The sequence below is a fragment of the Salmo salar genome, chromosome 01 (genome assembly GCF_965601325.2).
Source record: "Salmo salar chromosome 01, fSalSal1, whole genome shotgun sequence".
NCBI lineage: Eukaryota > Metazoa > Chordata > Actinopteri > Salmoniformes > Salmonidae > Salmo > Salmo salar.
This window is the reverse complement of record NC_138291.1, coordinates 54,587,588-54,599,970: the sequence shown is the minus strand read 5'-3', so window position 1 is coordinate 54,599,970 and position 12,383 is coordinate 54,587,588. Positions and strand designations below refer to the sequence as shown.

The 12,383-nt window shown below is 40.9% G+C and overlaps 1 protein-coding gene across 2 annotated transcripts in view; it reads right to left on the bottom strand.

Annotated features, from left to right (window-relative positions):
* LOC106605322 (DNA nucleotidylexotransferase) overlaps positions 1-12,383 on the bottom strand; it is a 145,389-nt gene that overhangs the window by 95,214 nt on the left and 37,792 nt on the right. For both annotated transcript variants that reach the window (XM_014200816.3, XM_014200825.3), the window contains exons 5-7: positions 9,761-9,832; positions 9,420-9,543; positions 7,221-7,353 (exon numbers count right to left, since the gene is read on the bottom strand). In XM_014200816.3, coding sequence (XP_014056291.1) covers positions 7,221-7,353; positions 9,420-9,543; positions 9,761-9,832 — 329 coding nt within the window. The remainder of the gene's footprint in view (positions 1-7,220; positions 7,354-9,419; positions 9,544-9,760; positions 9,833-12,383) is intronic.

The window sequence follows — 12,383 nt, the reverse complement described above, 5'->3', positions numbered from 1 at the left end:
TGTCTCAGGGTTTTGCCTGCCAAATGAGTTCTGTTATACTCACAGACACCATTCAAACAGTTTTAGAAGCTTTAGAGTGTTTTCTATCCATATATAATAAGTATATGCCTATTCTAGTTACTGTGTAGGATTAGTAACCAGATTAAATCGGGTACATTTTTTTATCCAGCCGTGCAAATACTGCCCCCTAGCCCTAACAGGCTAGCAAGCATGATCCTGTGGTGGATTTATTGCATGGAGGAGAGAGAAACTACCAACCGTTAGTTGATGTACTCTTGTTTTCTAGCTGTGAACAATCCAAGTAAAGGATAAAAATGTCATCTGAAAGGGAAAATGTTGTAGTCGAAATTGAGAAGAAATTGCCTGCATTGTGATTGAGTGAGATGAAAGAAAATATGCGAGAATCTGAAACTAAAAGTTAGTGAGGACATAGCAAATTCATCTAATTTGTTAAGGAGATCTATCATTCAGTACTTAGAGAGAGATTAATTTTTTATTTAACTAGGCAAGTCAGTTAAGAACAAATTCTTATTTACAATGACAGCCTACCCCAGCCAAACCCTGATGACGCGATTGGGACTCCCAATCATGGCCAGACGTGATGCAGCCTGGATTCAAACCAGGGACTGTAGTGCACTAGGACCTCTTGCACTGAGATGCAGTGCCTTAGACCGCTGCGCCACTCGGGAGATGAGGTTACTCAGGTGAAAGATCAGGGACTTGCAGTGCTTTTGGCAGTAAATTAACAGATTGACAGCTTGGAAAACGTGGGTGATGTTGTTGAAGATGCATCAGTACATCAGGATGGGGATCATGGGCAACCGGTTGTAGTTGATGCCCTCTTGTGGTGGATGATAGTACTACTGCTAAAGGCATTTCTTCTCACAAACCAGCCAGTGCAATTGAGTCAGATAATAAGCCAATACGAGTGCAGGTGTACACCCCACGTACAGAAAATAGTTTGGAATCAGTAGTCAGATTGGTGAAGTTGGCCAGAAGGATAAATTGAACTTCAACAGTATTGATTGAACGATCTGAAAAAAGTCTATGTTGAAGCTGAAATTGTTGAAGCTGTCATTCAGTCGATCACTCCAGAGGTTAAACTGAAATGCTACCTAGAAAACAGAACTGAGTTGACACTGAACTCATTGAGACAAATAATAAGAACTCATTGACCAGTGCAGTTCAAGAACCAAAAGAAACCCCTATTCAGTTCTTAGTGTATACAATGGGCATCAGACAGAAAGTCTTCTTTGCATCAGAATGAGCTAAAGCTGGATTTCAGTACAACCAAGAATTGATCCAAACACAGTTCTTGCAGACAGTGATGACAGGTCTCCAAGATGATGTCATATATGCAGATCTCAAGCCTTGCTTACAGGATCCAAATGTGAAGGACGAGACATTACTGGAGAAGATGAATACTGTCTACAGTCTGGAGATGGACAAGAAAATCAAGCTGTCAGCCTTATTGAAGAGCAAAGAAGCTAATGTAGTTGCAGTTCAGGAAGAGGAGAAAGATCCTCACTGTCAACTGTGTTTATTTTCAGCAAACTTAACATGTGTAAATATTTGGATGAACATAACAAGATTCAACAACTGAGACACATACTGAACAAGATCCACAGACATGTGACTAACATAAATTGAATAATGTGTCCCTGAACAAAAGGGGGAGGGGTCAAAACCAAAAGTTACAGTCAGTATCTGGTGTGGCCACCAGCTGCATTAAGTACTGCAGTGCAGCTCCTCCTCATGGACTGCACCAGATTTGCCAGTTCTTGCTGTGAGATGTTACCCCACTCTTCCACCAAGGCACCCGCAAGTTCCCGGTCATTTCTGGTCACCCTCCGATCCAACAGGTCCCAGACATGCTCAATAGAATTGAGATACGGGCTCTTCATTGGCCATGGCAGAACACTGACATTCCTGTCTTGCAGGAAATCATGCACAGAATAAGCAGTATGGCTGGTGGTATTGTCATGCTGGAGGGTCATGTCAGGATGAGCCTGCAGGAAGGGTACCACATGAGGGAGGAGGATGTCTTCCCTGTAACGCACAGCATTGAGATTGCCTGCAATGACAACAAGCTCAGTCCGATGATGCTGTGACACACCGCCCCAGACCATGACAGACCCTCCACCTCCAAATCGATCCCGCTCCAGAGTACAGGCCTCGGTGTAACGCTCATTCCTTCGACGATAAACGCGAATCTGACCGTCACCCCATGTGAGACAAAACCGCAACTCGTCGATGAAGAGCACTTTCTGCCAGTCCTGTCTGGTCCAGTGACAGTGGGTTTGTGCCCATAGCCGCCGTTGTTGCCGGTGATGTCTGGTGAGGACCTGCCTTACAACAGGCCTACAAGCCCTCAGTCCAGCCTCTCTCAGCCTATTGCGGACAGTCTGAGAACTGATGGAGGGATTGTGAATTCCTGGTGTAACTCCAGCAGTTGTTGTTGCCATCCTGTACCTGTCTCGCTGGTGTGATGTTCGGATGTACCGATCCTGTGCAGGTGTTGTTACAAGTGGTCTGCCACTGCGAGGACGATCAGCTGTCCGTCCTGTCTCCCAGTAGCGCTGTCTTAGGCGTCTCACAGTACAGACATTGCAATTTATTGCCCTGGCCACATCTGCAGTCCTCACGCCTCCTTGCAGCATGCCTAAGGCACGTTCACGCAGATGAGCAGGGACCCTGGGCATCTTTCTTTTGGTGTTTTTCCAGAGTCAGTAGAAAGGCCTCTTTAGTGTCCTAAGTTTTCATAGCTGTGACCTTCATTTCCTAACGTCTGCAAGTGTCTTAACGACAGTTCCACAGGTGCATGTTCATTAATTGTTTATGGTTCATTGAACAAGCATGGGAAACAGTGTTTAAACCCTTGACAATGAAGATCTGTTATTTGGATTTTTACGAATTATCTTTGAAAGACAGGGTCCTGAAAAAGGGACGTTTCTTTATTTGCTGAGTTTACAAGCAAGATTGAGATTACTCTCACTAAAACATGTGCAGCTGAAACAGAGAGACAGTTGCCACTTTCAAGGAAGCAAGAGAGAGCTGCCAAGCTGTTAGGGCAAAGATGCCTAGTCCAGTGCACTCTTGACAGAGTCAACACCTTGTTGACAACAGTTGTCCCCAACGTGATATAGCGGTTGTAGGCCTAGCTACTCCCTCTAGCCACAATGGTAGAAAGATAAACAAACCATCTGGTGACAAATCATCAGTGATGTTATCATAACACCGGCAGGGGCATCTTGTATCAATAAATCACTATCAGAAAATGGTGTGTGTGCTAATAATTTCTTTATTTATTGTTTTATTCATGTTTTCAAGTACTGGTGACAAATCATGCATTCCGATTCTTGCATAGATTGTAATGGATGCATATGATGTGTGTAAAATACATGTTTTTAAAGTTGTATGGATTATGATGAGGTAATGCTAAGTTATTTTCCGGCTATGTGTGGAGCAATGTTTCTTGACATCGTTCAATGTGTTCTGGGTGGCACGTAAACGTCTGTCAGACCAAGGATGTTACAGCAGAATGAGGTGAAGGGTTGGTTCACTCATCTTTCGAGTAAACTACCAGAAGTGAATGATTGTAGATGACACACCCACGTCACCTTTAACATGCATACTGCAAACAGACCCAACTCATCTGGTCACCTCTTCTTATCTTTGGTTGACACAGAAAAACAAACATGGTGGCTCGCACAAACTCGATCCACCGTGGGATTACTTTAGACTATTAGAATGTGTTTTGCTCAATTATTTCAATCACTTGTGAGCTCACCCGTGATGTGATGAATTGTAAATAGTAATTGCTATTAGCTAATTCCTATTATGGTTTCTATCAGATGAGAGTTGGCTAAATATGACCGCTAGTGTCAGCTCACTATTTACTCAGTTAGCACTAGGACTAATGTAGCCTACATTTTCCGATGTGAATTTAAATTATGTTATGCTGTTGCTACTGTGAATGTCTGAACATTACATCTAAAAATGAACTGCTCAAATTGAGGACATAACCTTGTCAAGACTGAAAAATGTTCTATGAAGAAACAGTGGCCAGCTCAAAAGCTGCCTGTTGCGTCAATCGTAACTAGACGTTCTGATGAAGTGTTCTAATCACACCAGTTTGAGCATACGCTGCAGGGGCCACTGTAGAATGATCACACCCGTGTGTTCGTACACGTTAAAGGGCTAGACAAAACCTCCAGGGGACCATGACACAATGGCCCAAGGACTTTCAGGTGACCATGACACAATGGCCCAAGAACATCCTAAAAACATCCCCAGATCATAAAGGTCCCCCATAGAATGTTTCCTTGGGACCATCATGTGACGTCCTAAGGACTAGTAAAATAAAGGTCCTGCTAACAGACTAAAAAAGTCCTGACGTGGTCCTCAGTGACATACTGAGAACTAGACAAAGGCCACCCAGAGAACGTTCCCTTGGGACAATCACACAACGTTCTTAGAACATGCTCAGAACTTCACATGAATAACATTGCGCCGAAACCCTTAAGGTACCTTGTAATGAATACTCAGGGAGAAAAGAGTGTAGATTCATGCGCAGCGAGCAGCAGATGTTTATTAAGCCTTCGCAGAAGGCAGGAATCGTGGTCACAGGCAGGCAATGGTCAAACACAAAAACAGAAAGAACTGAACTAAATAGGGAGCTGATGAGACCAGCTGAGAAACGAACACAGGTGAAATCAATGAACAAAAATGGAAGACAGGGCTACGTTCCAGAACACAGAGAAACAGGGCTACGTTCAGGAACACAAAGAAAAGAAAAGCAGAACCTTACAGACCTAATGGGAATGTCGCTGAATGTTCTCAGGGCGTCCCCAGTTTTCTGGGTAGACCCTTCAACATAAACACATCTTGTAGCTGCAAATCAATAAAATAAATCAGCTACAGTTCCTCCTCTCAACTCCAATCATGTTAACTACCCATGATGCTTTAATCACTTTTTAATCTCACCCTCTTCCCCCCAGTGAAGACGATATTTACATAATCAATTATCATTCCAGCTGTCATCCCTCCATAGGGTGCAAGAGTCATGGGACATTTACAGCTGTTTCCAGAAGATCAACCACACTGGAGATGAGAGGTTATTGGCACACAGGTCTATGTGGGACTAAAATGCTAATCAATTCAGTATGCTTGTGTGGCTGCCCAGAGCATTACAAAGAACTATACTTCCACAATTTCTTATTGAGGGAAGTATCCACAGTAAGGTGATTGGAATCTTTATAGAAATAACCTGGGGGGAGTGGGGAGTGGGACATCCTAAAAAGTAGAAAAAGACAAAAAATCTAAATTGAAAGAAAAAAGAAATCAGTGTGTTTCTCTTTCCACCGATTTTACTTACGGTGTATAAAGGATTATACTGTATTATGAAGGATTATACTGTACTGTCAGAGAGAGAGAAAGAAAGAGAGAGAGAGAGAGAGAGAGAGTGAGAGAGAAAGGGAGAGAGAGTGGGATATAGAGAAAGATAGAGAGAGATGGTTGGGGGATGACAACAAAGAACAAGGAGATATACAGTTGAAGTCGGAAGATTGCATACACTTAGGTTGGAGTCATTAAAACTCGTTTTTCCACCACTCCACAAATTTCTTGTTAACGAACTACATTTTTGGCAAGTCGGTTAGGACATCTACTTTGTGCATGACACAAGTAATTTTTCCAACAATTGGTTACAGACAGATTATTTCACTTATAATTCACTGTATCACAATTCCAGTGGGTCAGAAGTTTACATACACTAAATTGACTGTGCCTTGATCAGCCTGGAAAATTCCAGAAAATGATGTCATGGCTTTAGAAGCTTCTGATATGCTAATTGGCATCATTTGAGTCAATTGGAGGTGTACCTGTGGATATATTTCAAGGCCTACCTTCAAACTCAGTGCCTCTTTGCTTGACATCATGGGAAAATCAAAAGAAATCAGCCGAGACATCAGAAAAAAATTGTAGACCTCCACAAGTCTGGTTCATCCTTGGGAGCAATTTCCAAACGCCTGAAGGTACCACGTTCATCTGTACAAACAATAGTACGCAAGTATAAACACCGTGGGACCACGCAGCTGTCATTCCGCTCAGGAAGGAGATGCATTCTGTCTCCTAGAGATGAACGTACTTTGATGCGAAAAGTGCAAATCAATCCCAGAACAACAGCAAAGGACCTTGTGAAGATGCTGGAGGAAACAGGTACAAAAGTATCTATAGCCACAGTAAAACGAGTCCTATATCGACATAACCTGAAAGGCCACTCAGCAAGGAAGAAGCCACTGCTCCAAAACCACCATTAAAAAAAAGCTGGTTTGCAACTGCACATGGGGACAAAGATTGTACTTTTTGGAGAAATGTCCTCTGGTCTGATGAAACAAAAATAGAACTGTTTGGCCATAATGACCATTGTTATGTTTGGAGGAAAAAGGGGGACGCTTGCAAGCCGAAGAACACCATCCCAACCGTGAAGCACGGGGGTGGCAGCATCATGTTGTGGGGGTGCTTTGCTGCAGGAGGGACTGGTGTACTTCACAAAATAGATGGCATCATGAGGTAGGAAAATTATGTGGATATATTGAAGCAACATCTCAAGACATCAGTCAGGAAGTTGAAGCTTGGTCGCAAGTGGGTCTTCCAAATGGACAAATTATTTATTTAACACGGCTACATTTTTACACCACCATAGAGCCCAGAGCTCCGAACTCACTGAAGCACACTGTGCCACACATAAATAGAGCACAAAGGAAACTGACATAAAGAGCCTCTCTGTAGCTGCCTAGCTGGCAATTTATGTGAATGTAGACATTCTTTATGAAAATGGTAATGTCATGTGAGTGTATATGTGAGTGTAATTACTGTAGGGTACCATATATGCTTGATGCTGCTATACACACTCTTCTCTCTTCTCTCTTGGCAGGAACTAACGAACCACGCATGTCCTAAAGTATGTAGAATGAACTCATTGTGCATAACAGATATTGGAGTAAGTCAAGGCAGATTGAACTGTCCAATTTATTCTCTATCATGTTCCAAGTGTAATTTGATTCCTGCAACAGTGGGGTTCTATTCATCAGACAACAACAAGAAACTAAGACTATTGCATACTGTACAGACAGTGTTGTATTTGGCCTACTTTTTCAAACTCTACAAACACTCAAATACATGTACACTGACAAGCTGAGAGAAGAGTTGTACTGTACCTGCGAAAGCCACCTGTCAGAGCCAGTACAGCATCGGGTGCGATCCAGTGGACCGTCTCTTCGATGATGCACCCAAGAGCTTCGGCCTCGGCTTTACTGACAGCCTTGGAGATGTCACTGTAATACAGGAAACCTGAAGGGAAAATGTCAAAAATCGGTCTGTCTGAAGTGGGCAGTAGCTCCAGTACAATTGTGGAGGATGTACAGTATATTAATTTACCTGTAATTTTGGAAATATTCAAGACTTTTGTGGATTTTCATTACATGTAAAATATATAATGAAATAACAAATATGAACTAGAATCACAAATCTGTTAAATATTCTCCTGAGTATAACCTATCAACTTAGTGAATACTTTGCTGTTTAATATGAAGATTTCAACATGGAATATATTTGATGTTTTAAGCGTGCTGATGTAAAGCTACATGAAACTAATCATGCTGCATGACATACTCATGTGCAAATTAAATGTTTCATACATGGGGAATGCATTTAACGCTGCACACCTAAGTGCTAAAGCTCTCTAAGCCCTAAAAAAAACAATTAAGAGTGAGAATATAACATAATTGATGTTCAAGGACTACAGGTATCACTCTAAATTCATGTGACAATAAGAAATATGCCATTTTCTCTCACCTGACCTTCCCTCCACTTCTGTACTCGCCTCGCCTTTCCTCTCTACCTTTCTCCTCCACTCTTCCGAGTTGACAATTATGGATGTTTCAAAAATATATACTGTATACAGTACAGTATATATATATATATATATATATATAACATATTCAAATATAACATATAGTGTATGTTTCAGAATAATATAAGAACTTTGTACTCTTGCTAAGAAAAAAAGTTTCACGATCTGGGTTGCTCTTTCACAAAATACTACTCAAAAGCGACAGAGAATGCTAAAACTCTCTAACTTCAGCTTAGTTTACTGGAAATTTCACCCGCTTCCAAAAAACGTATCTCAGTAGAAGTTGAATTGAATAAAAGATTATTATCCATTATAGAACAGATAATAAAAGAGTGGTTTATGAAGACTTCGCCAAGCCAATGATAAAATAACAAAGGTACCTTAACACTTCAATTAATAGCCTGGGTGTTTATTTGCTTAAATCACTGAACACTATTAGAGACAGGCTTCTATTTGAGCCAGGGATCTATTTCCATAATGCACACAGCTTTTGCTCATTTGCATAGTTAATTATTTAATTCCAGCATTCACTTCCAGCATTTTAATCAATTTCTTCATTTCCTGCACTAATGTGTTATTATTTACACACTGTGCCACGTTTCTTTTGTCTTAGTACCAATGTTCCCTAAAAAATGTTTTGCCACAAAGCACATTCCTAAGTCTACTGAGCACAAACTTGAACGTTGTGAAAATTCTGTGCAACTTCAAGTGTGTGTTTACTGTGAACACAGGCTGAACCCACGTTAAGTTGTATTTTCAGACAGTGGTCAAGTACGCTACTGTGGCTATTTGATCAGAGTGGCTATTTGACCAGAGTGGTCTACCATCAAAAACAATGGAGAAAATCCCATAACATTTTAACATTCTATCATTCAGCCTACAGTAACAGCCAACGTGTGGTGTTCAATGTAGGCCTACATTCCATGACACTTTTGAAAAGAACATGCAGGGCTTGACATTATCCTGTTTATTCACTTGTTCTTCAGACAAGGAGGTGACTAAAAATGTTGTTGTGTTGTTTGATGCAAGAAAGCACTTTACAAAATAAAATGCATTATTATTCCCATACCATTATTACAGAGAATCAGACAATGTATGCTAGAGTACCCTCTGCCTACTGGCTACCTAGTTCCCCCTGAGGTCTCAGCTTCTCTCTGTGAAGTGCTAATTGTCTGGGGGTCTACTGCTGTGGTAAAGAACCTACCCTAGGACATTACATCAAAAAGCGTATCAGATTAGTACAATAGTACTGATCTAGGATCCTCTCTGTTCATATAATCGTATTCATTATGACCTAAAAGGCAAAACTGATCCTAGATCAACTGTCCTACTCTTAGACCTCTTGCGAATACAATCCCAGAGATAGAGATACCAGCAGAGTTCGTTATAGTAATACTGTCTGCAGTTTGGTCAATATGAAAAGTAAGATCATTGAGTGCAGCTGGATATTTATGTTGTGATATCAAAAGAAAGAGAAGAGGTTGTGTGCCACTCCTGTTCATACCAGCTCTCTGCATCCTGTTCAACTGGATGCTGGGCTCGGTCAAAATCTCCTTGAGTGAGCGCAGCCCTCTGCGGTACCACTTCTCAGCTGTTTTGGGTCCAACCCCGAACACACTGGTGAACAGCTGGCAGGGAAGGACAGATGTACTCAAGAGAACATATTGTCTGATTGGACCTCTTTGAGAGGCGGAATTACTGGTACTTGTACTATTTAAATACTTGCTGGCAGCATTTTTATGGTGTATACAATGATCATTTGGTGGAAATGTACAGTAAATAAAAGCTATGGTATTTCTATGACTTCAAAAGAATTTCTAAATAAGTTCCTTTTGAGCCACTTACCTTAAGTGCTTGATATCGTTCATCACACCGTAACTCTTCAACTTTAAAAGAGCGGCCAAATGTAAGGATCTCCTGTGGAAAATCAAGTAGACTACATTAATATATTGATTTTACCTGCCAAACTGCTGGTAAGTTCTAAGTAATTTCTCTAAAAACAGTTATATAGCTTGAGTCATTGCTTTTCATTTTAGAACAGATTATACTTAAATCAAGTACCCCTTTGATGCTCATTTCCATTCCTGCTCTATAAATTATATCTTTGGTATGGTTAAGCATTGGATTAATTCCATAATAGCTGTAATGAAAAGCTCAGGGTGTTATTTTCCCACAGCTTCAAATGTTTGTTTTGAACAGGCTTTGTTCCCGTGCCAAATAGTGTTCTCCTCTCTGGGGCGCACAACTCAATTGCTGGTCACATTTTAAGTGTCTCCATATCACATTTATCAAAGGGTGTAGGAAAGGGATCATCAACTAGACTCAGCCGATTCGGGATGATTTTTTTCTTGAGCGCATGTTCAGAGGGGCCAGAACATAATTACAAATGATTATAGAAAAGCAAATTTACCGCAATAAGATAGAAAACAGATATTTGAATATTCGACTAAAACATCATTATTTTAAACCTTGCTTACATTTGCAAATGATCCCATACTGTATATCTCTCTATTATGCGTGGGAATACTTTGGAACAGATTTCCAAAATAAAAATCACTTTATGTCCAACATTAAAAAAGAATGATAAAAAAAGTATCATTATTTTTTGCTCAGAAAATGTGGGGGGGCCAAACAAAATCGTCCCGCAGTCCACCTGTTGGGGGACCCTGGTGTAGGATAAACACTCCAAACAACATCACAATTATCTAATAGAACTATAATTGGTCATCGCAGAGGACACAACTAGTGGTGAAGCGTTTTACAAGTTTGAGGTTAATATTGTGACAATGAACAGCAGCTAAGACCTGAAAGTAGAATATACTTTTCTGCCTAGAGTTCACTGCTCAATGCTGGTAATCAACCCTCAAGCCAAGGCCAACCCTCCTCAAGCTCAGGGATATTGCTCTGACACACATTCTCATTGGGGTGCACACACACACACACACACACATTGTTCACCACTACCACTGCCTCAGTACTAGCTACTACTAAGTTGGTTTTTAGCTTTTTCCTCTCTGATGTTCACTCAATAATACTCAACTCAGTGGTTGCTTACTGGGTGTCACGCCAATGGCCACGGACATGTGAAACGTTTGGGCTTTACTCTTTTTAGTTTCACTTTGTTTTGTATCATGTCACTGGTTTAGTTTTTTTGATTGTGTTCTGTAAGGAGCCACTATGGGAAGTAGGTTAGGTAATGACGGACTCTCAGCGAACACCTATATCATGCAAAATGACAGTATGAGTGGGAATCTCAAGACAGTTTTCTTTTACTTAACATAAAGAATTCTCATCCTTTTGGATAAAGACTGTGTCTGAGCTTTCAGAGATTAGCTGTCAGTGCTCTCTCTCTCTTCTTTCTCACCATGCATTCTCGTATCGAGACATTGCCTGAATTTCAGACCTGCATGGATTTGCCCATAGATCTCACCCAGCTGTGGCTTAGCATTCAATTTAAATAGGCATTCTCTGACACTGTACAGCCTGCAATGATTTCTGCCCTGAAGATGTTTGCGAACGTGTGTTTAGGGAGGGTGGGGTGGATTGACCCGATGTTACAGGACAGTCTTCTCAAAAGTGTGTGTGTGTCTGCATTTATGCGACTGCGTGTGTGACTGCACATATGTTACATGGACTGCAGCTGAAGTCTGAAATGTGTATGTATGTGCATGCACAAGTGTATATGGGGGATTCTACAGAAGTGGTGCAAATTGCAGTCCCACCATTAAAAAAATACATTTATTTACATCATACTGTATAGTATAAAGTCATTGTTTATACACCTATTTTACCTTTATTTAATTAGGCAAGTCAGTTAAGAACAAATTCTTATTTTCAATGACAGCCTAGGAACAGTGGGTTAACTGCCTTGTTCAGGGGCAGAAAGACAGATTTTTGCCTTGTCATCTCAGGGATTCAATCTTGCAACCTTTTGGTTACTAGTCCAACGCTCTAACCACTAGGCTACTTGCCGGGGGGTGGCTATCCCAAACCTGACTCCTAAACTACGTTTGAAAAGAAAGCTATACATTTTTTTGTATAACGAACACTATTATTTTAATAGAACATATTGAGTGGTTTTATTATTACATTGATATATACTGTTCTAATTAGTAGTTTTGTTTATTTATAGACATCTTTCTGAGGGAACCTCCGGTCGGGCAATTGAAGAAGACACATTTAAGAGAGGCTCCCCATTATATTTTCATTTTAACATTTAACATGCCAAATCTAGTTTTCCAATTGATATATTGTTTGGTTATTTTCTTCAAAGCACTTTTTGTGGTGCTATGGGAAAAACAAACCCGAAGAGAACTGCTATGATCAACGCATCCACGAAGGCCAACTGAAGTGTTTGAGCTCTGAAAATGGCTGCCACAGCCAGTCCTGCTGCTGCAGAGACATTGTCTATGACCACACCTGTAGCTGAGCTAGCTAAAGAGCAAAGTAGCCTAAAAGAGGATATGGC